We start from the raw sequence: 27,983 nt of genomic DNA on the forward strand, positions 1-27,983 counted from the left end.
GCAGTATTGCCCCACGGGTCCATTTCCATCTGTCCAGTGGGGAAAGGTTCGTGCAGCCAACGATTTTCAGGGCTCTCAACACGGGTTGGCTGTCTGCTTTTCTATAGTGGGCTTCTGTGTGCATTCTCATTTGAAGAAACAGTGTTATGATTAAGCAGCTTTCAAGAACCCCAGACTGCCAGCCTGGGCAACATGGTGAAACCTCATCTCTACATAAAAATACAAAAATTAGCCGGGTGTAGTGTCGCATGCCTGTAGTCCCAGCTACTTGGGAGGCTAAGGTGGGAGGATTGCTTGAGCCCAGGAAGTTGAGGCTGCTGTAAGCCTTGATCGCACCACTGCACTCCAGCCTGAGTGACAGAGTGAGACCTTGTCTCAAAAAGAAAAACAGAAAAGAATCCCAGACTGGCCCCACCCCAGGGCACCCTGGCTGTGCTCTGGCTCATCAAAGCCCAGTTCCCTGCAGTCTGGAGGCCTGCACTGGGCAAGGGGCAGGGGCTGTGACTGCCATTGGAGAGGAGAGGATGACTCAGACAGGGGCAGGAGCAGGGGAGGTGCCGTCAGCTGCCTTAGTTCCCAACAGAAGGGCAGGCTGGCACTGAGAAGTGGCTCTTAGCTCCCGCCTCCTGGCCCTTATCCTGCCCTACTGGCCCCCTGCCCACTCCATGCCACCATGTGCCCCTCAGCTCAACCACAGCCCCAAATGAGCCCTGCTCAGTTCTGTGCAGTCACACCAGGCTCTTGGCACCTGGGTGTGTCAGCGGCCTCCCCACAATCCTCACCCCCCCCTTCTCTGCTTCTCCTTTCCAGTATTCTCCAAGCATGACGATGAGTGTGTGATCCCCCCTTCTCCGAGACGCTGAGAGAGCGGGCATTGCAGGCGGGAAGATGCCAGAAATTATGCAAGAAGTGAGGTGTCATTATCCAGGAGCTGGTGGGGAGGGCATCTCCCTGCTCCCCTCAACCCCCTCCCACCCCATCCACGCCCCCTACCTTTCCCAATTTTAGTTTCATGCAATAAAAAGGCCAAACTTTTTATTCCATAAAACAAGAAGGACAAAACTCTCAAAAATGTATTTCAAGTCAGTGACCAGAAAAATCCCACCCCTTGCCCTTTCCCCAAAGGACCTTTTCTGTACATGACACTTTTTTGTTGTTTTTTGTTTGGGGTTTTACCATTGTTGGGATTTTTTTATTTGTTTTCAGGGGGGTTTTTTGGGGGAAAATTTTTTTAAATGGAAGCTTCTAGCAAGCCCCCCACCCCAATCAACCTCTATGCTTTCTTCTTAAAAAAAAAAAAAAAAAAAGGAAAAAGGAAAAAAAGAAAACCAGAAGCCCTGCTGTCTGTCTGTGCCCAAGCCCTTCCACCAGAAAAGCTAGTCTAGGTGTGAGAGCCCACATTGTCTGTAGCCATCAAAAATAATAATAATAAACTGGACAGTTTACAATCGGTGGTTTCTTTCAAAAGGCCTTTTTTGGAAAGAAGAAAAGGCAGTCACCGTTTTCCACTTGGGGTTTTGGTTTGTGCAACAGGCAGGGGAGGAGTGGGGACGTGTTTGTTCTAGCTTGATTTCCATGGCAACAGCAGCGGCACGCTTGGACCCCAGAACCCAGCACCCTCATCCTGTGGCCAGAGGGGCCGGACCACTGACCCCTTTCAGGATTCCACGACAGCCCAGACCGTCGCCATGACCCGGTGGCATGCACTGTTCCCAGGACACCTTCCTCCTCCTCTCCTGGACCTCCCTTCCGTCCTGGCCTCCCTGCCTCTCCAGCCCCTCCTCTGCCCCCACCCCAGTCTTCCCAGTGAGAATCCTGCCAGCTGGGTGGTGGCCTGGTGCAGAGTGGGAGAGGCTGCCACTGACAGGATGGCTATGACCTGGGACATGGAAACAGTGACCTCCACGTTCTGGTCCCGAGATCCTCGCATCAGCGTCATCGTGTGCACTGGCTTGGGGGGCTGGAGTTCCGGTTTTCTTTGTTTTTTCTCTTTATTCGTCCTTTCTCAAAGATGGGATACTGATCAGAATTGCTCTGTATATGCTTGGGACTGGATGGAAAGACTTTGGAGCAGCTGTGGGGGGTGGGGGGACACCGACAACCAAACAGACGTGCTGGCTCCAGTCCTGTTTTTACTTTCAAAAACCAACAAGCCCGACAGTGGAGCCTGTCCCCTCCCAGGAGGGTGCTCATGGCCCCACTCACCTCATCACCCCACGGAAACCTTTGTGTCTTGCCCTGGAAGACACCCGAATTCTTTGTACATTGACATGCCCTTCTCCTTCCTCCCTCCCCTGTAGCTGGTCTTTGTTTTACTCCTTCCCTTTCTGATCCATGTATATCATATTATGTGAGATATCATCTGCCTGAAAAAAGACTTTGTGCGGATTATTGGGAACATTGTAGCTGTTTCTGTGTTTTTTCTTACCTTGTAGTCTGGTTCTGAATTAAGAGAGGGAAAAAAAGTAATTATGATACATTGTAGTTTGTGTACGATATATGTTGATAACGTTTTATTAAAGGGACATCTTTTTTCCGCAGCCCTTCCTGACATGTTTGGGGAATGTGGGTTGGAGTTTATTACACTGATTACAAAATGCAAGGTGACTTCTTGGGCACAGTTTTTGTTCCTGGTGCATAACAAGATGTTTTGTGTTTGAGGCGTCTGCCTTCTTTTCCTGGGCCTGCAATTTCTGTGTTCTTGTGGAGTCGCGATGGCCTTGGCGGAAGGTGGGTTGGGAGGGAAGGTATCCATCTCACTTTAAATATTTGGGGGCCGTCTAAAAGCCATTTTCCATTTCTTGTCTTGCAAACACATTTTGGTCCGCTGGAATGTCTTTTATTTTTCTGGAAGTAGAAAAAGGTTCCTCCTGGTGCCCTCTGTTTTCTATGGGGAGTCGCTATCGGCCAGGAGGGCCACAGCCACTCCCTGCTTTCTCCCCTCGGGTGGGACTGGCTTTACCCCAGGCCCCCAGCCTCAAGTGCCTGCTGTTGGCGACTGTTGGGGGCACAGGCAGGTTGATTTTTTTTTTTTCCTAAACCTCCAAGGTACTGGGAGCCCTTGAAGGGTTTTGAGAGTAGTGCAGTCTACTTAAATTTTGGAAAGTGTATGCTGGTGGTCTCCTGGGAGATGAATCAGGTGGGGCTGGCAAGATATGGAGAGAGGCATTCCCAGACGACATTTAGGCAAGAAATGCTGAGGGCTAGGGTGAGGTAAGCTGCTATGGATGCTGACTTGCACGACTAGAAAGAACTTTGTACTTCCCTGGAGCTCTGGGGACCTCATTCTAGGCTTGTAGCAGGAGCGGATGCCGTGGTGGGTGGGTGGGAGACAGAGGGTCCAAGCAAAGGGCAGGCTCAGCCCATGTTTATAAGGCCCTTAGGGGACCAGATAGCAAATTCCCAGGTTTAAATCTTGTTTGCTGCAACTTGCTGTGTGGCCTTGGGCAAATTAGTTGATAATTCTGTTCTCAGTTCTCTCATCTGCAAAATGGGGGATGGCGGGTTGGCTGCCTCATAGGCTATGAGGAGGTTAGCACCGTGAAGTGCTTAGAACAGTGCCGTGCACGGACTAAGAGCAGCATGTGTTCGCTACAAGTGATGTTACTCGTGGGGAGAGTCCAAATGGGTGTGTTGGGGAGTAGCTGGGAGGATCTAGGAGATTCCATCTGGTCCTTCCCTCTTCACCTTGGAACAAGGTTTCCTAGGCTTTTGCTGAGTACAGACACCTTTGAACTATTGGAAAAGCATCTCCATTGGAGAGATGAAGAGACTGAGGCTGCGACTAACCTGTATCAATGGTGCTGACCCAGGGCTGGGGAAAGGAGGTTGGGTGGATGGGATATCCATCCGATACCTGTGCTCCTTGGAGCAGGAGTCAGGCACAGACAAGAGCCATGGGATCAGGGTGCCTAGCTGGAGGAAGGCAGGTCACGGGGCCCAGCCTGGGAAGAGCGCCTGCTGTGTGCTGTGCTACCCCTCAGCCTGGGGCCCCTCGGCAGCCCAGCAGTTGCCTTCACAACACAGATGGCTCTGGTGCAGGTTAGTTTGGCCTTCCTCAGGGGCAGATCTCTGAGCAAAGAACTGGTTCTTGTTCACTAAGCATTTTCATCACTGCCTGGGGCCAGGCCAGAGCTCTACATGAGCCAGTGGAAAGATACTGAAATGAGGAGGAGAAAAGGGAGCGTCATGCCAGTCCTTCCACAAAATAGGGCTTCGGCCCATCACTGAGAGGTGCCGGAGTCGGGGGCCAGACCACAGCTTTCCTGCTGGAGTCATCGCTGTCCACAGGCACTCGATTCTAGGGGTCGGCCGGCCTGGGGGGCCAGAGGTAGGACCAGGCCTGAGACAGGACCCCACACCTGCCTCCCTGCTGGGCATCCCCACTGCCCCCTGCCCCAGAGCCAGGAAAGAAACTTAAGGCAAGTCGCTGACACCAGCAGCAGCATAGCCACTAACGCGCTAGGCCAGAGCAGGGCTCTAGTGGGGGTAAGAAGGCTGCTCAGTCTGGCTCCCTGGTGACCTGAGGAATCCCCCGCCCCAGTCTCGGCTGTCCCATGAAGTGGTGGGCTGTGTTCCCAGATTCCACAGACTCCAGGAGATTGAGCCCAGAACATACCTGGGGTCCCTCAGAGGGCTCTGACCCTGAACTGAGGGGAGCTGGGCCTCTTGGGGTTCAGGCCATGGGGCTCCCCTGGACTTGAGCAGAGTGGCTGGGCAGGGTGGGGTTACAGGCAGATGAGCGTTGCTCTGCCCAGCCCTGGGCTCACTGGGTACAAGCACTGGGGGCTTGGAGTTGGGGCTGGGGGTTGGATGTAAAAGGTCAGACCAATGAGGGTGGGTGCTGAAAGGCAGAGGTTCTGTTCTCTCTATTCCCAGGGTGCCTGCGGAGCCGCAGAACCTGGCATCTGGTTTCTGGAATTCAGCCATGCCCTTGGTTTCCTGCCTCCCATGTCAGCCCTCCAGTGCCACAAAGACCATCTCACTTTGAGCCTCCATAGACTTCCTTCTTTCCATCCATCCACTCATGTGTTTGCTGAGCACCCCTTTTATGCCAGGGGTTGTTCTGGCACTAGGGGTACGGTAGTGAACAGACACGGAAGGACAGAGATGCCGTTTGTGGAGGTGAGGCAGGCTGCAGGAAGAGCTCTGTTCTGGCGAGTTAAATTTGAGATGCTGATTTGATATCCAGTAAAGACATCAAGTAGGCAGGTCTGAACTACAGACATACCATGGGAGTTGTTGCCATTTAGAGGGTCTTTAAAGCCACCAGACTGGCTGAAATCATCTAGGGAATGAATGGAGAAGAGGCCGAAGGACTGGGCCCTGAGATCTGGGGAATAGGAGGGACCCACAAAGGCGACAGAGCAGTGAGTAGAAGACCAGGAAAGCGAGATGCCCTGGTGACCACGAGAAGAAAAGGGGTGCAGAGAGGAGAGGGCTTCTTGCTAGTGGGGAACCCAGGTGGCCACGCCCACCGTGACTCTGGGACCAAGTCCACGCTCCTCACAGCTTCCAGACAGCTGCAGGGCATGGAAGGGCCATGCACACTCCTGCTTTTCCTTGCCCCTCAGCACTTCACCTCCAACTTTGCAGTACTCTGTGGATGTCTGCCCAGCCAGGGCCTTTGTTCCTGCTGGCCCCTCCTCCTTCCCACTTGCCCTTCAGAACCTAGCTCAGATGGCCCCTCCTCCTGGAAGCCTTCCAGGCTGGGGTAGCTCTCTCCCTGGGTCCCCACAGCCTGGTTCAGTGTATGCCTCCCCCATCAGGCTGGGAGCTCCTCTAAGCCAGGGACCATGTAAGAGCCCTCTTCGTCCTGAGAATTGCCAGCACAGGTCCTGGTGCCCAGTAGGTGCTCGATGAGTGCTCTTGGAATAACTGGATGTTGTTGAGTAGCCCCAGAATGTGCTCAGTGGCACCCCTCCCTATGGCATGCTGTCACCTGTGGGTGGGTAGGTGCCCAGGTGTGGGGAAGGAGGTGGCCTTTGTGGGTACCTGCTACTGCCAATCCAAAGGAGACCACTCTGGCCGTGTCCACCCAGTACCCCGGGAGCTCCCGGAGGGCGGGGACCATGTCTCCCTCATTCTGTAACTCGCTCCCAGCACAACACCTGGTACACAGTAGGTGCTTATTAAATGGGCTGCCCCCAAAGGAGGTGTACGGTGAGGGACCTCAGGGCTCAGTCTCCAGTCTGGACCTATTCTTGGGTTCCATCATTGGCCTAGCTGGGGAGGAGGAGATCCATGGGTCTCGTGTACACGTGTGTGTGTGTGCACGTCTGAGTGTGTGGTGTGTGGGAGTGTGACTGCATGTGTGGGAGTGTGATGTGCCTGTATGCATGTGTGTGCGCATGTATGCCTGTGCACGTGTGTGAGAGTGAACATGGCAGGGGCCATGTTGCTCTGACAAGCTGGCCTCTAAGGGATGGAGGTCCTGCCCTGGGCAGCACGCCCCCCTGGATGCAGTCTTTGGATATGAGGAGATGTATTCTGAGGGGAGAGGGTCCCTGGACCGGGGATCTTCCAGCAGTGAAGCAGGTAGGCCTTGTGGGTCATGGACATCTGAGTGTCCATGTTAAGGAGAGAGTCAAGACAATCGGGTCACCTGCATGCTTTCTGAGACTTTCACCCACAGCAAAAGAGGAACCAGGGAGATGCTGTCTAAAGCCTGAGAGGATCCTGTCCTGCTCCTGTGGGTTGTCACAGAGCCTCTGCCAAACACTTGCCCCAGGTCCAGCCTGAGCCAGCTTTGGGAGAGAATAGAGAGCAGCCTAAAGTGAGGTCCCCTCAAGCAAGTCCACCTTTCCACCTGGCTTCTAAGAACTCCAAACCCATCAACTTGAAACCTTGGCGAATGGAGCCTATTTGATCCAAAGGTGGGGAAACTTGGAAGGGAGGTGCTGTATCCCCATTTTGCCAGCGAGGAAGTGGAGGATCTGACAGGGCAGCTGGAATACAGGAGGGGAGAAGTGGCTTTCCCCCAGGCCAAATTAGAATTCCCTTGCCACTGAAGCTTGCTGGAAATGAACTGAAGAACTTTTGAATGGATCAACCAGGAATTTAAATATATGAGACAGACAGTGAAAAATATGTTCACAATGGGAATGTCACCATTTCATTTCCAAAAGTCTGCTGCTGGAAGTTCCTCTCGTGGGGTTTCGCTATCCAGCATGACCCGGCGCAGCACTCTCCCTGCAGCGTGCTCCTCCTGCTCCTTCACCAGCTCACTGGCTGGGGAGCCTGTACTGGGCGGGAGGCTGGCTGAGGCCCTCAGGTTCCGCTGCATCACTTCCTCTCCTGCGTTGAATGAGGGAGTGAGGACGAAGCTGGTAGACATTTGGGATTTGGAGAAGCAAGGACCTGTCTGTGGAGGGGGCAGCTGTCATGACACACGAGCTTCCCAGCTCTTCACACTGCATCATGTGGTCTCTAAGCCTGTTTCCTCATCTCCATGGGGACAATAAAAAAACCGCCAGTCCTGCCTGCCCCACTTTGCAGATCAGCTGTACTTTGCAGCTCCCTTGACACAAAAGTGTAGTTGGGTTCCAGGCTCCACAACTTAGCACTAAGGCCAGCATCCGAGCTGTCCTCATTCAGGGTGGGTTGGGAGGACAGGCTGCCCAGGCCTGCCCGGCAACCCTGGCCCCCTTCCAGGCAGTCCTCAAGCTACAAGGTCATCTGCTGATGGTCCGCTTACTCAGAGCCTCCGTCCCACTCGCTCAGGGCTCAAGTTCACCTCACCCTCCCTCCTCTCCAAGCAGTCTCCAGGGGCTTCAGCCTGCTCAGGATCACGCCAAGCCATCACCACCACTTGCCCCAGGATCCCCGCAGTGGCCTCCAGCTGGACTCCCTACCACCATCCCACCAGCTCCTCCTCTGTACTCCCAACAGAGTGTTGTTTTAAAAAAAAAATGTTTGACTCAGCAATTCCACTGCTAGGAACTTACCCAATGGCTCTGCTGGCAAAACTACTCTAAGATACATGAACGAGGGTGCTCACTGCAGCATTATTTCTAATAACAACTGGAAACAACCCGGACTGCCATCAACAGATACTAATGTGGCTGCTCAAAAGAACGAAGAGATCCTATGTGGTGATGTGGCAAGAGCCTACAATCCAGAGACATCAGGTGAAAAAGGAAGTGCAGAACAGGCTGTAAATAGGATGACTCTTCAGTCATGTATATATGTGTGTTGTTATGATACATACACATTTTCACCAACAGCATGGAAGAAACTTGAAGCTCTGTTAACCTTAGAGAAAAGGACTAGCTAGGGACCACCTTGGGTGGGTCGACTTATCTTTCCCTGAACTCTGAACTTTTATCATTTATGTATAATTGTTCCTGTCTGTAAAATAAAAAGTAAAATGGGCAGCAGGGCTCAGAGTACCCGGAGCCCCAGGTCAGCTGCCCTAGGAGGTGAGGTGCTTGGTGTTCAGGCCCCTCCCAAGCTGGCCACTCCAGCCCCAGCCAAGCCTCCGGCCTCCCCACTTTCAGTCACTTCCTGTCCCCATGGTCCTCTGTGCCTTGCTGCTTTTCCTGCTAATCCCTCAAGCCTAAAAAGTAAGCTTTCAAGTGGAAAGAGCCCAAGCCTGGGAGGCAGAGACACAGGCTGGACGCCACTTTGCCACTGCCTAGCTGAGAGCTCCTCCAGCTGCTGGAACTTCCCACACTAACTGCTCTCAGCAGTCCCTCAGCAGGAATTACAGACCAACAAAGCCACCTCGCCCAAGGTCCCACCCGCTGTCAGGAAGCAGCACATATCCAATGGCTGGTGCCAGGCCAGGGGTGTTTGTAGAAGGCTCAACTCCCTTGCCTCTGGCTCCAGAGTGCCCATGAACTGAGTGAGGCCTCAGATGCAGCCACACTGAGCTTGGGCCTGCCACCCCCACCTGCTGCTGCCTTCGCTCTCCACAGGTTCCTGTCCTAAAGGTTCTCCCCAAATAAAAGTCTCTAAGTGTTTCCTCGGGAAGCTGACCTATAGCACCAGGTGGGTGACCTTGGGCAAATTCCTTAAATTATCCGTGTTTTCTTCTTAGGGCCCACAACAGTGCATGGCACATGCTAGGCATGCAATATTTTTCTTGAATATGGAAATGACATTTACCTTGTAAGGGGTGTGTGCAGATTAAATATGCTATGTATCAGGTGCTTGGCATGGCAGCAGTGTCTGGCACAGATCAGGACTTGACATTATTTGGACAGAGACCAGCTGAACCAGGGGTGTACTTGCCCCATTAACCAGGATACGAGGGAGAAATCTACAATAAATATGCTAGCGAGATTTTCTGCAGTCATTGTGGAATGTGTCCACAATTTAAATAATGCCATAAGAACCTAGTGACCATCAGCGTATCTGCCATGTGGCAGACACTACACACACATAACCCAGAGTCTTCAACGCCAGGTAAGTCACATTAGCCCCAGGTTTCAGATGAAGAAATGGAAAGAGACAGATGAAGATCCTTATCTAAGATCACAACATGGGTCAAGGGCAGAGCTGGGCTTCAGCTGGGGCAGGTCAGGCTCCAGGGCTTGGACTTGTGTGGGCGCCCTTCCCGATGGCACCCTCATACCAAACACAGGCTTCAGTGCAACGCAAGGGCTCTTTATTGTCAGCGAGAGCAGCAGGCCAAACGGGCACTGAGGCTCCACGGGGCCCAGGCCCTCTTCCATGGAAGAGAGGCAAGAGGGGTTTCAGGATTCAGAGGGGTCCTCCGCTCACACAGCACCATGCAAATACAGAGCTAAAAACTTTCTGAATGTCTCTGGCTTGAAACCAACTGGCCCAACAGGTTCCTGGAAAGAACACAGTTCATTAGGATCCTGCTACTAGGTTTAATGGCAGCAACTAAAACAAAGATTGGATTGAAGTAAATCTTCAGTGCCTGGACAGTAACTTTCTTTTTCTGACATCTTCTCTCTCTCGGACTAAGAAGGGGCATTGAGGGGCTGTAGCCTGGGAGGACAGGAAGCATTCCCAGCCCCCTTCAGCCAAAACAACTGTTGACGCTGCTCTGCTCCTGAGGCCCTCTCACTTCAACCACCAGGAATGATGGTTGAAATGGGCTGCTGCCCTCTCTAATCCCAGGGACAATCATCCCTCACCCATTCCACACACATTTATTGGGCACCTGCTTGCTTTCTGCTGGGCCTATATCCTGTGCTGGAAACAGACACAGCAGTAACTTGACTCTGGTTCCTGTCCTCAAGGAGCTTACAGTCAGCTGTTCAAATAGTGAAAATGAAAGGAGACAGACCCCACTGCAGAAGTAGGAAAAAGAAGAAAGCAGGAAGAAATGACTGACTTGCCAACATTTATACATGGAAGGGTGAGCAGAATGGGGCAGAAAGAAAAAGAAAAGGAAGGAGACTTCAGAAAACCCAGCACATGCAATAGAAGAAGTAGAAATGAAGGCAGGAAGGGCAAGATCAGGCTGGAGCCCAGGGCGAATGCTGAGGGGTGGAGCGGCAGGAGATGAGGCTGCAGAGGTGAGGAGAAGCTGTCTCCAAACCACAACAGGCCCAGCCCTGAGTCAGTATCCTGGAAGGGAGAGGCTGAGGGAAGAGAACCTGAAGACACAGAGTGAGGAGGGAAAACCTGACTAAGAGCAGAGAGCACGGAGGTGGCTGGTGTGACTATGCAGGTGAACTGAGGGTGTCTGGGGCCAAAGCAAAGGGCACAGACCCAGCAGGCATTTCAGGTGGAAACAGCACTGAGAGCTGCTGGAGAACCAGTTCAAGAACGGACCTGCTAAGAATGTTCAAAGGCTCAGCGACTCCATTTAGCAAGCCCATACTCAGGCCTGTGTGGGACCTAGTTGGTCCCAGAGCAGGCAGTACCCCTACTCCGCTTTCGCAGTCCCTGACCCTGCTGTAGGTCTCTCCAGGGTGCATATTACTGCCTGATGCTCTATCAGGAATTTATTTAGATACTGCTACTGCCCACTACACAGAGAGCAGGCCTGGACCCTGTCAGCTGAGCAGTGGGGTGCAGCACAATGGTGCCGCAGGAGGAACTCCGTATCTGTGGGATGAAACAAAATGAATGCATCCCCAGACCCTGCCCTCAAGGATCTAGGAGCTTGGAGTTCTGTTTGGTGGAGGAAAAAAAACATGTGAAGAGGTTCTACGCACAGCAATGTGATCGTGCTCTGATGGGGGAATACGGAGGCCAGGGCAGCCCACCTGAGGCACTTAAGTGAGGGTTGGGATGGGGATGGTGGTGGTCAGAAGTTTTTCAAAATAAGAAACACTTATGCTAAACCTGGAAGGACAAGTGGAGGATAGCCTGACAAACAGTAATGGGGAGGGGAGAAGGCAAGAGGCCTCCCAGACAAAAGGAGCAGCACCTACAAAGGCCAGAGCTAATGAAGCCGCAGAGCACCCTGGGAGCTGCGAGGAGCTGGATTGGCTGGAGGGTGCAAAGGGAAGCAGGAGCTGGAGTGGAGCACTGGGCAGGGCCTTAGGTAGGGGCGGGACTGAAGGAGTCCTCTAGGCAGAGATCCCGGGTGGGAAGTCCCCAGGGCCAGGGCTCTCCTCACAGAGCACCCCAGCAATCCCACCTGAGGCTCACACCAGGTAGGAGGAGGCATGGCCCTCCTGGGTCAGGCAGGAGATGGCTCAACTTACCACAACCACTCTCTTTTTGATCACTGGGAGACACCAAAAATGCTGATAGAGGAGCTGGTCTGAGTCCACCCAGGCCAAATTCTTGACACCCTCGTTAGAGTCCAGGTCTGTGGTATTCAGTTGAAACACCAGGAAATGGAAGACACGTCCATCCGTGCCCACGCTCTGCACCACCACGGGCTGCTCCAAGACCTTGGCATCATTCTGAGAGGAAAAGGGGACAAGGAAAACAAATCAGAAGCTGTGGAGTGTAAGGAACAGCACGGCCCAGGCAGCTTCTAGTTCTTCCCTTTACAACGTCCACCTACGTCCACTGAATGGCTTCTCTTTGGGACAATTAAAATAGAATGAGGAGTTCAGGGCACTGTCCAGGGCCGGGCCTTCCTTCACCCAGGCTGGCTGTGCCTCATGGCCCCAGGGTGCCTGCTCTTCTATTTGAGCACATCAAAGTAATAGTTCCTGCCACTGAGAGGCGATTTCCAGGCAAGCCAGAGTTCAGGCAGGCCAGCTGGGGGGTTAATGACAGAAATCCCTCAAACTCCTGGCGTTACTTGATGAGGACCACAGTGACATCAGCTATCAAATGTGAATCCGGAGGGTCAACGGATAGATATAATCTCTTTCAGTTCTCACCCCATTTGACAGATGAGGAAACTGAGACTCGGTGAGGTAAAGTGACTTGCCGGAAGTCACGAAGATGGGTGGTGTAGAACCCAAACAGGCTCATGCCAGACCACACCCTTCCCCCACGCCCCTGCCTTGCTTCTAAGGGCCTGGCAGTCACATTCACTGGGCTTCAGGCTGACGCTGCAACTCAGCACGGGCCATGTTTCTGGAGTATCCACTCCAGCCATGCCAGCGCCAGGATTTCACCAGTCAACTCCTGCTACTGATCTCTTCTAGTTACTGCCACTTGGTAATAGTAGTAACACCTAAAATCATTTACTGAAGCCCTCTCAGGTGCCAGGCATCTTGCCAGTTTTACATCAGGTCACCTCTACTCTCATAAATCTAGAGGTATATTCCCACTAACAGATAAGGAAACTGAGGTTCAGAGAGGTGGTATAATTTGCTCCAGGTCACCCATGGGGATCAGACTTCATGCTATTAAGTCACTGAAAGCCCTGTTGTTCTGGTTTAATCCTGGTGTCCCAGTGTATCTAATAGCGGCACCTCATTATTCTCAATGGTGTCCCAGTTTGGGAGATAAATCATATGGTGACCTGCTGAGACTTTGCAGCAATCCAGTTTGGTGACTGCTACTCACTGAACAAAGATCCAACAGGCAGGCCCCATGAAGCAGGCCCTCCTTGATTCAAAAATGCTGCCTGTGTTCACCCCACTGGGGCTGAATCTGGCATTAGGAATACCTAATGTCAGACCTCAGTGTCGGCCACACTGGGGCTGTTGGCCTTAGAAATACCTGTTCTTAGCTGCATGAAAAATAAATAAAAAGAAAAGTACCTGTAAGTGTTAGCCGAGAATTCTGTATTGACTCTTATCTCCCTCTACAGATCAATAAAACTGCAGGTAGTACATAAATTTCTCAGCAATTTTACCTTTTACATGGAGGCTCTTCCCATAATTGCTCAACTTCACATCCCCAGGAATAATTTGTACCTGGAGGGGCTGAAGGAGGCCTCCACTCCTACCCAACTGGGTGGTAATTAGTTGTATCGTTGCTACCCAGACTCTGATGGCAATAGCTGGCACAAAGGCTACAGCGAGTCTGCAGGCCTGGCACCAGGGTTGTGACTATCTCTGCCTCCTTCTCCTGCCTGAGTTGGGAGTAGCACATCCTTCAAAACTGGAGAGATCATGTTCCAAGCTTTGCTTCCCCACTCATTAGCTGTGGGATCTTGGGCAAGTTACCTAATCTTTCGGAGCCTTCAGGAAGTATATAGTCAGAGAATGGGAATAAAGACAATTGTCCTAGGATTGGAAAGACACAAGAAGGTCATATAAAGATCTGACAGCTACTAATTTCTTAGCTGTGTATCCTTGGGCAAGTTCCTTAGCCTCCCTGAGCCTCAGTTTCACCATCTGTAAAATGAAGCTAATAGCATCTGCCACATGGGGTTAAAAAACTACAAGGATTAAATAATGCCGTGTTCTGAAATTTCAGTTCAGTGGTTGCCTTTTCTTTTTTCTCTTTTTTTTTTTCCTTTGAGGCACAGTCTCACTCTGTCACCCAGGCTGGAGTGTAGTGGTGCAATCTCAGCTCCGCCTCGTGGGTTAAAGCAACATTCATGCCTCAGCCTCCCGAGTAGCTGGGATTACACATGCATGCCACCACACCCAGCTAATCTTTGTATTTTTAGTAGAGATGGGGTTTCACCATGTTGGCCAGGCTGGTCTCGAACTCCTGGCCTCAAGTAATCCTCCCACCTTGGCCTCCCAAAGTGCTGGGATTACAGGTATGCACCATCACACCCAGCTAATCTTTGTGTTTTTAGTAGAGATGGGGTTTTGCCATGTTGGCCAGGCTGGTCTCGAACTCCTGGCCTCAAGTGATCCTCCTACCTCGGCCTCCCAAAGTGCTGGGATTACAGGCGTGAGCCACCGCGCCCGGCCAGTTCAGTGGTTTTTAAACTCGAGCTTGTAGCAGCATAACTGGGGGGCTTGTTAAAATGCTGATCGCTGGGCCCCAACCCCAGGGTTTCTGATTCAGCAGGTCTGGGGTAGGTCTGAGAGTATGCCTTTTCAACAAGTTCCCAGATGATGCTTCTGCTGCTAATCCAAGATTATATTTTACGAACAAACCACTGATTTTTTTTTTTTTTAATAAAAACCCTAAATAAATGTGTGGTATGCAGCAGGTGCTCAATCTGGGCAAGGCCCATTCCACTCCCTATCCATTTGGCTAACCATGGCTCTCCAACTCCCCCTAGGCCAAATAAGATGGGAAACAGTACTTTTCCTCATTCCTCCTCTAGAAAAGACTCAGGCTCTAACCAAGACCTGGGGGTCCAGCAGTGGCTCTCATGAACTACCCCCCAACACACCCCAAACCAGGGATCTGGTGTCCCAGGCCTGCTTGAGGGCTCCCATATAGCCCTCCCCACCCTGGAGGCCTTTGCTCCCAGAGCCAGGCTTTCCCCATCTTGGGACAGCTCTCTGTGACAAGTTAGTTTGTATTCTATACCATCTAGGTCCCTGAAACCTCCTCTTAGGATCAGGGGATAACACCAACGAGTATCTTGGGTCCCCAGCACCCATCCTGAGTTGGCAGGCAGGGCTTGGCCATCTCTATTGCTCCACTTCCTCCTGCCTGTGCTCCACTTCTGCCACTACAAGAACAGAGGCAGCATGCTGCAGCACAAACAACTGAAGACTTCAGAGTGGGGCAGACCTAGCTGCAGTCCTATCTCCACCACTTAGTGCTGTGTAATGCTGATAAGCTGCATGGCCTCCCTGTAATTCTATGGCATAGCTTAGAAAGTGGGGACTTCAGTAAAAACATGTGGGCTACTGTGATCAAGTGAGCTACTTAGGTGAAGCACAGGCAGTCACCCCCTAGTGATGTTGGCTCATCTCCACAGGGTGGGCTGAAGTACTCCTCCCTAAAACTCCTCAGTCAAGAAATCAGTTCCCCTATATCCCTTTTCTTCCTCTGAGCAGTAACCTTAAGGGAGGAGACCAACACCACGTAAAGCAACTCAGTGGTCTTCTCCACATACATACCCCATAGAGGAGCCGGGCCTGAGCCAGGGCACTGCCAAAAGCAAACAGGATCATCTTGGCCCGCAGCTGATCTGGTTGAAGGCGGTGTGGTCGTAAATTGGCTTTGTCCAGTAAGTATAGGGTATGGGGATAGGGGTAAGGATAGCCTTCCTGGAATCCTGCAAGAGACACAATTATGTGGAGGGGTGGAAAGGATTCATCAGCCTGCCACAAAGCCTCAGGAAAGTCACCTCGCCTTAGCCCAGGGACAGGTGCTACAGAGAGACTCAACAAAGGTGGATACTATCACTATAGCTCGGGGGCTGGCAAACTTCAGCTTGCTGGCCAAATCTGGCCTGCTACCTATTTTTGTAAATAACATTTTCTCTGGAGCACAACCACACTCACTCATTTACGTATGACTATTGGGTAGCTGTGACAGAGACCATATGTGGCCTGTAACACCTAAAATATTTACTGTTTGACTCTTCACAGAAAATGCCTGCCAACCTGTTATAGGTGCTGCTTGCAAGCTAGTTCTAACTCCACACCTTTCTCTCTCATTCTGGCACACAGATGACAGTGATGTTAGGAGAAGGAGAACTTGAAATCTGTGGTAATTATTCAAAAGAAAGCAAGTCATTTGCAAAATTTACTACTTTAATATTAGTGACAAATGATTTGCCTCATCATTCACAACTGACCCACACAACACTGGTGCTGAGAATCAAAGTTTAGTACTTGTTCCTTTCAGCCATGACCTTGTCAAGTCATGATTCTCTTCTCCCGCATGGCTACGAGTAACTCTTGGTAGGCTGGGAACTTCTAGAATAAGTGATCTGGATCACTGAATATAGGTGAAAAGAAGAAAGAAAGAGGTTGGGAAGGCTGGGCATGGTGGCTCATGCTGGTAATCCCAGCACTTTGGGAGGCTGAGGCAAGCAGATCGCTTGGGCCCAGGAGTTTTAGACCAGCCTAGAAAACATAATAAGACCCTATCTCTAAAAAGAATACAAAAATTAGCCAGGTGTGGTAGCACATGCCTGTGGTCCCAGCTACTCAGGGGGCTGAGGTAGGAGGATTGCTTGAGCCTGGGAGGTCAAGGCTGCAGTGAGCAACAATTGTGCTACTTCACTCCAGCCTGAGTGACAGACTGAGACCCTGTCTCAGGGAAAGAAAAAAAAAAAAGAGGCTGGGAAAATAATGTAGGCTCTGAAAAGCCTAGAGGAGGCATGGCTCTCCTGCATGTTTGGTCCTTCAGCCTGCTCAGGTATTCGGCACAGATAAATATCTAGAACTCACTCTGTGCCAAGCTGTAAGACAGGTACCAGGAATGGAGGCCAAGCAGAGCCTGCCACTGCCTTTGAGGAGCTCACAGTTTAGAGGGGAGACAGACAGGAAAACTGACCATATCTGTATGGAGGGACATGTCAAGATGTGAGGTAAGTCAGGGGCTGTGGGAGGACAGCCGGAAGGACCCTGATGAGACTGGAAGATCCCAAAGCATTTCTGAGAGAAAGTCATTCCTAAGATGAACTGTGAAAGATGACAAGTTAGCAAGCTGAAGACCAAAAGGGAAGAATGGCCAAGAGCTTCAGCAGAAGGAGAGGAAGTGACAAGGCATGGAGGTGAGAGAGGGCATGATGAATTTAGCACAGTCACAAGAAACAGGGCAGGCAGGGGAGGAGGCAAAGATGAGGCTGGGGATGGGGCAGAGACCAGATGTGAAGGCCCTTTCATGATGAGCAAAGGAGTTCCAACTTTACCAACAGGCCACGGGGAGGTGGGCATGAAGACAGATGGGATGAAAGTGGTGTTGGGGAAAGGCTACTCTGGAATTATGAACTAGATGGACCAGAGAGAAAATAGTGTGGGGTCAGACAGACCAGCTGGGAGGCTGTGGCAATAGGCTAGGTAAGGACAGTAAAGACTGACCTAGGTTGTGGCTATGACAATGAAGGGGTTTATGAGGAAGATGCTACAGCTCATGAGGACACAGTGGATGGCAGGAAGTGGGGGCCAGCCTAGTCTCACTCCCTTGTGATGTCTTGCCTGACGGAGTACATGGTGGTCCCTTGCTTGATGGAGTTTGGATTAATGGCCCCATTCAATGTCTATGGGGCTTCCTCAGTTCCTAAAGGGGGTTGGCCAGAGTTTACAAGGTAAACAGAAAATGGGTGCCTTTCATGGGACCTATGAATAAAGAAAAAGCCTTGGTGAAAAGCCCCTCAAACGCCCAATGATACAGTTTGCTGAAGAAAAAAAAAAGTCCCTCAAGCCACTCTGATGTAATAGAGTTACTTCTCCAAGGTAAAAAGTAAAGTTAGTCTTTGAGCAAATCACTTAACTTCCCTGAGCTGCAGTTTCTTTGCCTATGAAATGGAGATAATAGTACTTGTCTCATGGGGCTGCCACATGGATCCTAGGAGATAGGTAATACACACGAGGTGCCTAGCACCTAGCAAGTTCTTAGTATATCCTTTCCCTCCAGAAAAAGCATGTCCTTCTCCTCCACACTGCCTAAAAGTCCAAGACATTGATCCTTACCTGTGTCATTTTTCACATCATAAATATTGCATTCATGAAGATCGATGATGGGTGATATGGGGTAGAAGGTCTCTAGAACATGATTCTTAGTAGCTTCAACCTCCTCTCTGGAGGCGATGGTGGGCAGAGGATCCTTAGTGCTCAGTCGGGCTCCACCAGAACCACGGACTTGAAGGAGAAGAGACTCTAAAAGGGAGAAAAATGGTTACTCTAACCTGGTACTAAAGGCTTTCGCAGCTGGGCGCAGTAGCTCATGCCTATAATCCCAGCACTTTGGGAGGCCAAGGCAGGTGGATCATTGGAAGCCAGGAGTTCTAGGTCAGCCTGGGCAACATGACAAAGCCCCATCTCTACTAAAAAATACAAAAAATTGGTCAGGCATGGTGGCTCACGCCTGTAATCCCAGCACTTTGGGAGGCTGAGGCGGGTGGATCACGAGGTCAGGATATCAAGACCATCCTGGCTAACGCGGTGAAACCCAGTCTCTACTAAAAATACAAAAAATTAGCCGGGCATGGTGGCTGGCACCTGTAGTCCCAGCTACTCGGGAGGCTGAGGCGGGAGAATGGCATGAACCTGGGAGGCGGAGCTTGCAGTGAGCTGAGATGACGGCACTGCACTCCAGCCTGGGTGACAGAGCGAGACTCCGTCTCAAAAAAAAAAAAAAACATTAGCCGGGAGTAGTGGTGCGTGCCTATAATCCCAGCTACTAGGGAGGCTGAAGCACGAAAATCACTTGAACCTGGGAGGCAGAGGTTGCAGTGAGCCAAGATCACGCTATTCCACTCCAGCCTGGGTAACAGAGTGAAACTGTCTCAAAAAACTTAAAAAAAAAAAAAAATTAAAGACTTTCTCAATTCTGCAAAGTCTAAAGCCTTCATCCTCCCATGTGCCTCAAGTCATTTATAGCATTTCTAGATCAGCCTAATCACAGAACACAAAACTTTGAGTTAGGATGTTAATCCTGGGATCCTTAAGAGGGGATGAACCAATGCACTCTTCTTCCTGTGTTCCCTTCCTAGTAAACCCTGAGGGCTGATGGTCTCTGGGGAGCGAAGCCTGCCCCATCCAGATCTTCCTGAGCACCTGCTGTAACCAGGGGAACCAGAGATGTGTGAGAGTTACTCTCTCCTCTCAAGGAGCCCACCAGGTAGTGAGTGCTACAGTGAAAAGGATGAAACATATTCAAAAATTGTACAGGTGGGGAAAACTGAACTTCTCTGGGAATGGGAAGTTCCCTGAAAGAAGCAATGCCTTAAAATGACATCTGGAAGGATGGATAAGAGCAGAGATTCTCAACTGCAGCACTATTCACACTTGGATCAGATAACTCTTTGGCGGAGTGGGGGGAGGGAATGTCCTGTGTACTGTGGGATGTTTAGCAGCATCCTGGCTTCTACTTACTAGATGCCATTTTAACTCCCTCCCCATCCCATCTCCCCACACCCCATCCACATCATGTCAAAGATGTCTCCACACACTGCCAAATGTCCTCCAGAGGGAAAAACTGTCCCTAGTTGAAAACCACTGGGTAAGAGCTTGCCAGGCAAAGAAAGGGGGAAAAGCACTCTAGTTAAGGAGGAATAATGTGCAAAAGCACAGGTGCAGGCAACTCCGTGGCAGAATTTAAGGAGAGAAATCCAGGTGACTAGAGTAGGATACAGCAGGGAAGGAGTGATGGAGAGAGAGAGGAGCACTGAGACTAGAGTTAGATTCTTTTTTTTTTTTTTTTTTTTGAGACGGAGTCTTGCTCTGTCACCCAGGCTGGAGTGCAGTGGCGCAATCTCGGCTCACTGCAAGCTCCGCCTCCTGGGTTCACACCATTCTCCTGCCTCAGCCTCCCAAGTAGCTGGGACTATGGGTGCCCACCACCATGCCCGGCTAATTTTTTTGTTTTTGTATTTTTAGTAGAGACGGGATTTCACCGTGTTAGCCAGGATGGTGTTGATCTCCTGACCTCGTGATCCACCCACCTTGGCCTCCCAAAGTGCTGGGATTACAGGAATGAGCCACCGCACCCAGCCAAGGCAGAGGAGATTCTTAAACTTAGGAAAGGGGCCAGATTGTCCTTAACAACTGAGAGTGAGAAAACCCTAGCCAGTCAAACAGCCTCACTGAAGTCGGATTAGCATATATGCTACATGCAGACGTAGGTGGCAAGAGGAAAACAAACTCACATCTGACTCATCAGCAAGCCAGCCATTGTGAACATGCATAGATGCCCTTCACAGAGGTCCCCACAGGAGGTCACATGCTACCACCAGACAAAATGTGCCTGGAAAAACACCTTGAGAATGGCCTCCTGAGGAGTATCCACGGAGTCAAATCTTTCTCAGAAGGTGCTTGGGTTTTCAGAAATAGCCACAGTGTGATGGTAATGGATCAAGGCTGGTTTTCTTGTATGTCTAAGAATTGGTTTGGTCAACAGCACTGTCATTAATTAGCATGTGGCCTCCCTTACTGGATAGGTAAGAAAGGGATACTACATCTGTGGGTGGATAAACTCTGATCTGTCACACCTCAAGAATAGTTTTCTAAAGTATTTCCTGTCTCCTCACATATAATCTGCAAGAAAAATAAATGTGCATGGACCTCTCTTAACCTTGGGTTTTCCATTCTCCCCACAGACCACTCTTGTGTGGTTTCTGATTCAATTCCCTCCATATCCCTCCTCCAGTGACAGCTCCAAATGGGGTAGTTTAATTAGAGGTAATACTTGATGATGGGCCAAGTACTCCTCTATTAATGAGGTTCACTAATTTCCTTAGTGGTGTCATTACCTCTGCAAAGCTGACTCATTACCAGGAAGTCTATACACAAATCCTGACCAAGCAGATGTCCTGAAATCCCAGATCATTCCGTAGCTGGTTTTCCTGCTCCAGGATTCCACCAGTTAGAACACCTGTGTTCTCTGAACATCCCTGCCTGAAACACCAACAGTAGGTATATGCATTTACACATCCCTTCAGTCAGCACCTACTGTGTACCATGAACTGTTAGACACTGTGGACAATGTGAGTAAGATATGGTCCCAGCCATTAGGAGTTCAGTTGAGTGGGGTAGACAGAACCGACAGTAGATACTGACAATACAGTGTAATCTGTGCTATGATGGCAGAATGGGCATAAAGAACACAGAGGAGGAAAAGATACCCCAGCCTGGATTCACAGAGAAGGGGGGCTTGAGTGAAGTCTTGCAGATAAGGAGAATTTGGTTAAATTAAGAAAGCAGTGGGCCAAGCACGGTGGCTCACGCCTGTATTCCCGCAGTTTGGAAGGCCAAGGCGGGTGGATTGCCTGAGGTCAGGAGTTCAAGACCAGCCCGGCCAAAATAGTGAAACCCCATCTCTACTAAAAATACACACACACACACAATTAGCTGGGCGTGGTGGCGGGTACCTGTAATCCCAGCTACTTGAGAGGCTAAGACAGAAGAATCACTTGAACCCAGGATGCGGAGGTTGCAGTGAGCTGACGCCATTGCACTCCAGCCCAGGCAACAAGAGCAAAACTCCATCTGGAAAAAAAAAAAAAAGAAAAGAAAAGAAAGCAGAAAAGAGTATTCTAGGCCGGGAGCAGTGGCTCATGTCTGTAATCCCAGCACTTTAGGAGGCCAAGATGGGCAGATCACTTGAGGCCAGGAGTTCAAGACCAGCCTGGCCAACATGGTGAAACCCCATCTCCAATAAAAATACAAAAATTAGCCAGGTGTGGTGGCATATGCCTATAATCCCAGTTACTCAGGAGGCTGAGACACAAGAATAGCTTGAACCCGGGAGGCAGAGGTTGCAGTGAGCTGAGATTGCACCACTGTACTCCAGCCTGGGCGACACAGCAAGACTCTGTCTCAAAAAATAAACAAACAGGCCGGGCGTGGTGGCTCACACCTGTAATCCCAGCACTTTGGGAGGCCAAGGCAGGCGGATCAGGAGGTCAGGAGATCGAGACCATCCTGGCTAACATGGTGAAACCTTGTCTCTACTAAAAATACAAAAAATTAGCTGGGCGTGGTGGCGGGCGCCTGTAGTCCCAGCTACTCGGGAGGCTGAGGCAGAAGAATGGCGTGAACCTGGGAGGCGGAGCTTGCAGTGAGCCGAGATTGCCCCACTGCACTCCAGCCTGGGTGACAGAGCGAGACTCCGTCTCAAAAAAATAAATAAATAAAATAAATAAATAAATAAATAAATAAACAAATAAAAATAAAAATCAAACAAAAAAGAGTATTCCAGACAGAATGCACAGCATGTGCAAAGGCACATGGTGTGAAAGCTTCATGCTAAAAAGCTGAAAGTGGCTAATTTGGGGATGGGGAGGGGGGCAGTAAAGCAGGAGATAAGACTAGAAAGACTAAGTGGCGACCAAATTATGAGGGCTGGTAACCCACAATAAATGGTTTACACTACTAGGAGACAGTGAAGGATCTGAAACAGGGCAGGGACATAAAGACTTGCACTTTAGAAAGATCACTCTAGCAGGCCATGATGAAAATGGATTTGGAAGATGAGAGAGGTGTAAGTGAGGTAAGAAGACTATTGCAATAGAATATGAGCATTGTGAGGGCGGAGGCTACATGTGCTTTATTATAAATTTCCTTACCTTCAACATTTAGGCACTTCCCAAGCACATCCTAAGCACTCAATAGATATGGCTGACTGTTAATGGTTGAATTAACGTCTTAGAAAGTGATTAAAAACAAAAATCGTTGGGCTATGGCTAATGATACGGAGGGTGTGTCTGAGCCTACAAAACGAGAACACGAATGATGGGAGTAAGGATCGGTATTTGGGGGCAGGGGGATGGGAGCTGGTGGTGGGGTTAAGAGTAGAAAGGCAAAAAAAAACAGACCAAGGCTTTCTGGTGTACAAGATGACCAACCTCGGTTCCAGGTAGCAGAAAACGTGGAGTTTTGGACACAGATCCTCCTGGCCAGAGAAGGATGCTTGAGAATCTGAGATTTACACAGCTGTATTAGGTTGTCCACGATGACCGGGCTTGAAGACAAAAAGAGACATTTGGGGACTTAAAGCAACAGGTCGACTCGAAGATCCATTAGTAGGAAATCTTCTTTACTTGGGGGAACTTACCAGTAGGTCTCTCTCTTGGGGATTTCCTCAGTGGTCTGCCAGAGACGGGCGTGAGAGATCACATTCAGAACGCACTCGTCTTGGTTCTCTATGTGGTTCCTTGGATCATCAACAAGGCTAAGCACTTTCTCGGGAAGGCCTTCTATTAACTTGGTCTTGGTGAGCCAGAGGGCCTGCTTTACACCTTTGAGGTAATCAGCCACAAAAAGAAAGAAAGAAAGAAAAAGATTCAGGAAGAGATGCTTACACCTGCCAGGTAGCATCTTAGTAAAAAGGCTGCCTCAAGTGAGAAACTGGATTTGTTCTGTGACACCTGAGGGGATAGAACCAAAAGTGAAGAGCAGAAGCTAAGAAAGTCAGATTTCAACTCACCTTCAGGAATGACCACCTACTTCAGGATGGTTAATAGGTGACTGAGGTGGTGAGCACCTGCCACTAGAGGAATTCACACAGTGGCTAAGACTGCTGAGATAATATGGCTGAATGCTGCAAGCAGGGGATAGACCCTAGGCTATGGTACTAAATTGATGGATGCCAACCTTTCATTTAAGATCCTTTCTAATAACCCACACCCCAGCCCTAACTACCAAATATAGCCTATGTCTACCAAATATACCTCATTTATTAGGTGTGGGTCTAGGCATAAGCCCATGCTGCCTTCTCAAGGGAAAGGAACCTTTGGAAATAACTGGGAATAACTTTCGGATTTTCATGAATATTTTAAGGAGCTGAACCTCTCTGGCCTTAGTATAGAAAGGTTGGGCTTTTCCTGGATACAGAACTGTTTTGTCTTTTTTTTTTTTTTTTTGAGACAAAGTCTCGCTCTGTCGCCCAGGCTGACTGGGCGACATGATGACTGAGCAGCATGATCTCGGCTCACCACAACCTCCGCCTCCCAGGTTCAAGCGATTCTCCTGCCTCAGCTTCTCAAGTAGCTGGATTACAAGCATAAACCACAGCACCCAACTAATTTTTGTATTTTTAGTAGAGACAGGGTTTCACCATGTTGTCCACGCTGGTCTTGAACTCCTGACCTGAAGTAATCTGCCTGCCTAGGCCTCCCAAAGTGCTGGGATTATAGGCATTAGCCACTGTGCCTGGCTTGTTTTGTCTTATAGACATGGTAAATCGTGTAACTGAAAATATTTTTCTGTATACCAGAGGTCAACAAACATTTTCTCAAAGGGCCAAATAGTAAATATTTTCAGCTTCTGGGCCACAGTCTCTCTCACAACTACTCAACTCTGCTAGAGCACAAAAGCAGCAATAGGCAATAATTAACAAGTGTGCATGGTTTTGTTCCAATAAAACTTCATTTATAAAAACAAGCAGCTGACCTAGTTAGCTGACCCTAGCTACGTACCATTTGTTGATTGCTAGCAAGCTCAGGGCCAGGTTTGGGGCTTCCCTTTAGAATGCAGAACCTTAGGCCGGGCACGGTGGCTCACGCCTGTAATCCCAGCACTTTGGGAGGCTGAGGTGGGCAGATCACTTGAGGTCAGGAGTTTGAGACCAGCCTGGCCAACATGGTAAAACCCCGTCTCTACTAAAAATACAAAAAAATTAGCTGGGTGTGGTGGCGCTTGCCCGTAGTCCCAGCTACCTGGGAGGCTGAGGCAGGAGAATCACTTGAACCTGGGAGGCAGAGGCTACAGTAAGCCAAGATCACGCCACTGCACTCCAGTTAGGGCAACAGAGCAAGACTCCACCTCAAAAAAAAAAAATGAAGTAGAACCTCACATAATGAATTTTTGTTGTATTATCTGTTTTATTTTTCCTTTGTACTGATCCCCTCGCCTGTTTCTTAATTTAATCTGGTTGTGTTATAAAAAAGCTGCCCAAAATACTTTGCATGAAAAGATGGCATATACGTAGCCAGGCCCAGTGGCTCATGCCTATAATCCCAGTAACTCAGGAGGTGGGAGGATGACTTGAGCCCAGGAGGTCAAGGCTGCAGTGAGCTGTGATCACACCATTGCACTGCAGCCTGGGTGACAGAGTGAGACCCTGTCTCTAAAATAAATAAATAAATAAAAGATGGTGTATATGCAAACTAAAATAGATTCAGTTTAGCCTGACAGTCTTTAAACATTAAAGAAACTTAGCTACTCTCAGTGGGATGGGCTGTGGTGCCAGGCAAAGACCTCCCTAGCTTCACTTTCCCCAAATTTGGCTTCTCTAAGGGAGGAACATGCATAGACCTAGGTATCTAAGTTCTGGATCAAGTAAACACACCAGTCCTCTATTTTCAAATGAAAAGTCAATACTATATTCTTCTCAATGATCATGCCCAAAAATTAACAGAAGGCTGCTGGCTGCCTTGGTTGGCAGACCACCCATCTCAGCTGGAAGAACACTTCTCTGACTCAAGGTCATATCTGCATTTGAAAATTGCGTCTGGGCCAGACACAGTGGCTCATACCTATAACCTCAGCACTCTGGGAGGCTGAAGTAGGTAGATTGCTTTGAGACCAGCCTGGCCAACGTGGTGTAACCCCATCTCTACAAAAGAAATACAAAAAATTAGCCAGGCATGATAGCATGTGCCTGTAATCCCAGCTACTTAGGAGGCTTAGGTGGAAGGATAGATTAGGCCTGGGAGGTAGAGGTTGCAGTGAGATTGTGCCACTGCACTCCAGCCTGAGTGTCAGAGCAAGATTCTGTCGAAAGAAAAAAAAAAGAGAGACAGAGAGAAAGGAAGGAAGGAAAGAGACCATGTTTGGGATGGAAGGGAGCTTAAGATACTTTGGGGGAGACACCCTCAGGCAATTTCTCTTGTGGTAACAAATGAAAGGCAATAAGTACAATAAGACTTTTCACTTTAAGATCCATAAGACGTCACACCAGAAATATGAATATAAATGTTTAGAAATGTAACTTTTGGGCAGGGGCAGTGGCTCACACCTATAATCCCAGCACTTTGGGAGGCCGAGGCAGGAGGATCACTTGAGTCCAGGATTTTGAGACCAGCCTGCGCAACATGGTGAGACCTCCTCTTCACAAATAATTAAAAAACTAGCTGGGAGTGGTGGCATGCGCCTGTGGTCCCAGCTACTCAGGAAGCTGAGGTGGGAGATCACTTGAACTTTGGTGGTCAAGGCTGCAGTGAGGCACGATTATGCCACTGTACTCTGGCCTGGGCAACACAGCAAGATGCTGTCTCAAAAAAAAAAAAAAAAAAGTAACTTCTGGATTTTGTGGTGCAGCAGAAAGAGCCCTGGACTGGGAGTCAGATAAACTAAGTTTTAGTTCTGACACCGCCACTGTTCCTTAAACTTGACAATAGATAAAATATTAAGACTTTATGTTTTATTTGCATATGAAAAATAGGTGATAATTAGAGCTGCCATTTACTGAAAGTCACCATCTACCCTGTGCCAGGAGCTTTACCTGCAAGTTAGATGGGATTTTATAAAATGAAAAATGAAACTCAGAGACTAAGGAATTTGCTCCAACTCACACACCTTGTAAGTGACAAGGCTAGGAGGAGAATCTGAGTATGTCTACCCTAAAGAACATCACCTCTCTCCATTACCCCAAATGGCTTCTCTAGCCCTGTATCCTGCAGAGTTTTATTACAGCCTACAGAACCTCTCTGTGAGCAGCAAAAACATAGGATACACCATACATTTTCAGCCTAGGCAAACGAATGTAATCTTAACGTCTAAAATACTGCTAAAGCATTCATCCACTTGGTATTGTTACCAGGGTCACTCAAGGATGCCAAGTCTTGTGAGATCCTTCCCACTACCTTGTAAGGACACTAGACGTGTTTAAAGGCTTGAAAATCAGCTTTCAGGAATGGAATTGAGAAGCTTAAGAGGCTGGCCAATTGACTTAAGTTTTCTCAAACCTAGGATTTATTCTCTGGCTTAGTCCCCCAATCTTGCCAGATTTGCCTTTTTTTTTCCCCCAATCACTCCTTGGAAAATACTGTTTCCACTTACCTCAACCATTCTGTTTTCGAGACCTGCCCCATCCCTACCTATCCTGATTTGAGGAAGATGGAAGAATGGGGAAAGGGATAAACAAGCTTCTCCATGGACTCTGGAAAATAATTTCTGGTACTGTTCTAGATAGGCTGGTTTTGGCAAAGTCATTTTGATCTGTCCCTAGTGAGAGTGACAGAGGAGTAGACATGGGCTTAAGAGGTGACAGGCCTGGAGATTAAACATCCTGCTGTCTCCACTATAAACTCTCTCCAACTACTTTTAAAATATACAGTTAATCTCCAGAATGTCAGACCTGGAAAGGTCAATGTGGACTGTCCAGTCAAAACCATTCACTTCCCAGGAAATAGAGGCCCAGGATGGCCAGCCATTTGCCCAAAGTCAAAGAGAGAGAGAGCCAGGGCTAGGCCTAGAAAGCAGCTCTTTTCACGCTGACACGCAAACTCTCTATTACTCCTGCACAGGGGCCCAGCTCCTTACAACTCAATTCTAACAACCCTCAGAAGACAGGAATCACTACGGCCCCATTTCGCAGACGAAGAAACCAAGACCCACAGAGTTTCAATGTCTTGCCCAAAGCCACAGAGGGTCGGGGTCGGTGCTGGTTAGAGGAACACGGTCCCTTGCCGCCCGTCCTGGGGCCTCACCCTCGAGAAGGCGGCAACGGTGGTGAAAGATATAGCAGGCCTGGTCTTTGTACAGCGGATGCTCGTGAAGAGGGGGCGAGCGGTAGAACCTTGGGTCCTTGTAGCCGCGGTCCCAGGGCGGAAAGATCGGCCGCGCCAGCCAGGGCACGAAGTGCATCTTCCCCGCAAAGGTGATGGGCTCCAGTCCAGGAATCTCGTACACCCTATCCAGGGGAGGAGGCTCCGGCTTCCGCGTGGAGCGCACGCCCCACTCATACGCCCCGCGTTTCGGGGCCCCGAAGCCCCCAAGGCCGAGCTGCCCGGAGCCAGCTAGCGCCCGCCTTGCGGGCCCGGACGCCAATGCCATACCGATCTGATAGCCTCAAGACCTCCACCTGGACCCCGCCATGTTGCCGCGCGCAGGGCCTGCTGGGAACGAATGAGACCGGGCGCCAAAGCTCGTTTTGGGAATGGCAGCTAA

The 27,983-nt window shown here is 49.8% G+C and overlaps 2 protein-coding genes across 13 annotated transcripts in view; one reads left to right on the forward strand and one right to left on the reverse strand.

The window, feature by feature from the left end:
• The window catches only part of SSBP3 (single stranded DNA binding protein 3), a 179,508-nt gene extending 176,968 nt beyond the window's left edge, over window positions 1-2,540 (forward strand). For all 9 annotated transcript variants that reach the window (XM_034965692.3, XM_063601108.1, XM_034965699.4 and 6 more), the window contains one exon: window positions 811-2,540. In XM_034965692.3, the coding sequence (XP_034821583.1) occupies window positions 811-840 (30 nt within the window). In that variant the 3' untranslated portion in view covers window positions 841-2,540. The remainder of the gene's footprint in view (window positions 1-810) is intronic.
• On the reverse strand, window positions 1,290-27,972 carry MRPL37 (mitochondrial ribosomal protein L37). Of its 4 annotated transcripts, none has more exons than XM_024928191.5 (7): window positions 27,524-27,947; window positions 22,927-23,110; window positions 22,718-22,833; window positions 17,844-18,029; window positions 15,318-15,475; window positions 11,634-11,837; window positions 1,290-2,847 (listed from the first exon to the last, which is right to left on the reverse strand). In XM_024928191.5, the coding sequence occupies exons 1-7, from the start codon at window positions 27,867-27,869 to the stop codon at window positions 2,590-2,592; spliced, it is 1,452 nt and encodes a 483-aa protein (XP_024783959.1). In that variant the 5' UTR covers window positions 27,870-27,947; the 3' UTR covers window positions 1,290-2,589. The 4 variants fall into 4 exon arrangements, with proteins under 4 accessions (XP_024783959.1, XP_034821578.1, XP_034821568.1 ...); XM_034965687.3 differs by lacking the exon at window positions 1,290-2,847 and adding an exon at window positions 7,046-7,296 and having other exon boundaries at window positions 27,524-27,944; XM_034965677.3 differs by lacking the exon at window positions 1,290-2,847 and adding an exon at window positions 7,063-7,363 and having other exon boundaries at window positions 27,524-27,945.
• Between the last annotated feature and the right edge of the window lie 11 nt (window positions 27,973-27,983).

This window comes from Pan paniscus, chromosome 1 (genome assembly GCF_029289425.2).
Source record: "Pan paniscus chromosome 1, NHGRI_mPanPan1-v2.0_pri, whole genome shotgun sequence".
Lineage (NCBI taxonomy): Eukaryota > Metazoa > Chordata > Mammalia > Primates > Hominidae > Pan > Pan paniscus.

Bases quoted from the DNA above. Each gene is read 5' to 3' on its own strand.
- MRPL37 (XM_024928191.5), bottom strand. From the start codon at position 27,869: ATGGCATTGGCGTCCGGGCCCGCAAGGCGGGCGCTAGCTGGCTCCGGG. The intron at 22,834-22,926 runs GTAAGTTCCCCC...TTTGTCTTCAAG, and splicing joins CCCAAGAGAGAGACCTACTG to CCCGGTCATCGTGGACAACC. The intron at 15,476-17,843 runs GTAAGGATCAAT...TGTCTCTTGCAG, and splicing joins TGATGTGAAAAATGACACAG to GATTCCAGGAAGGCTATCCT.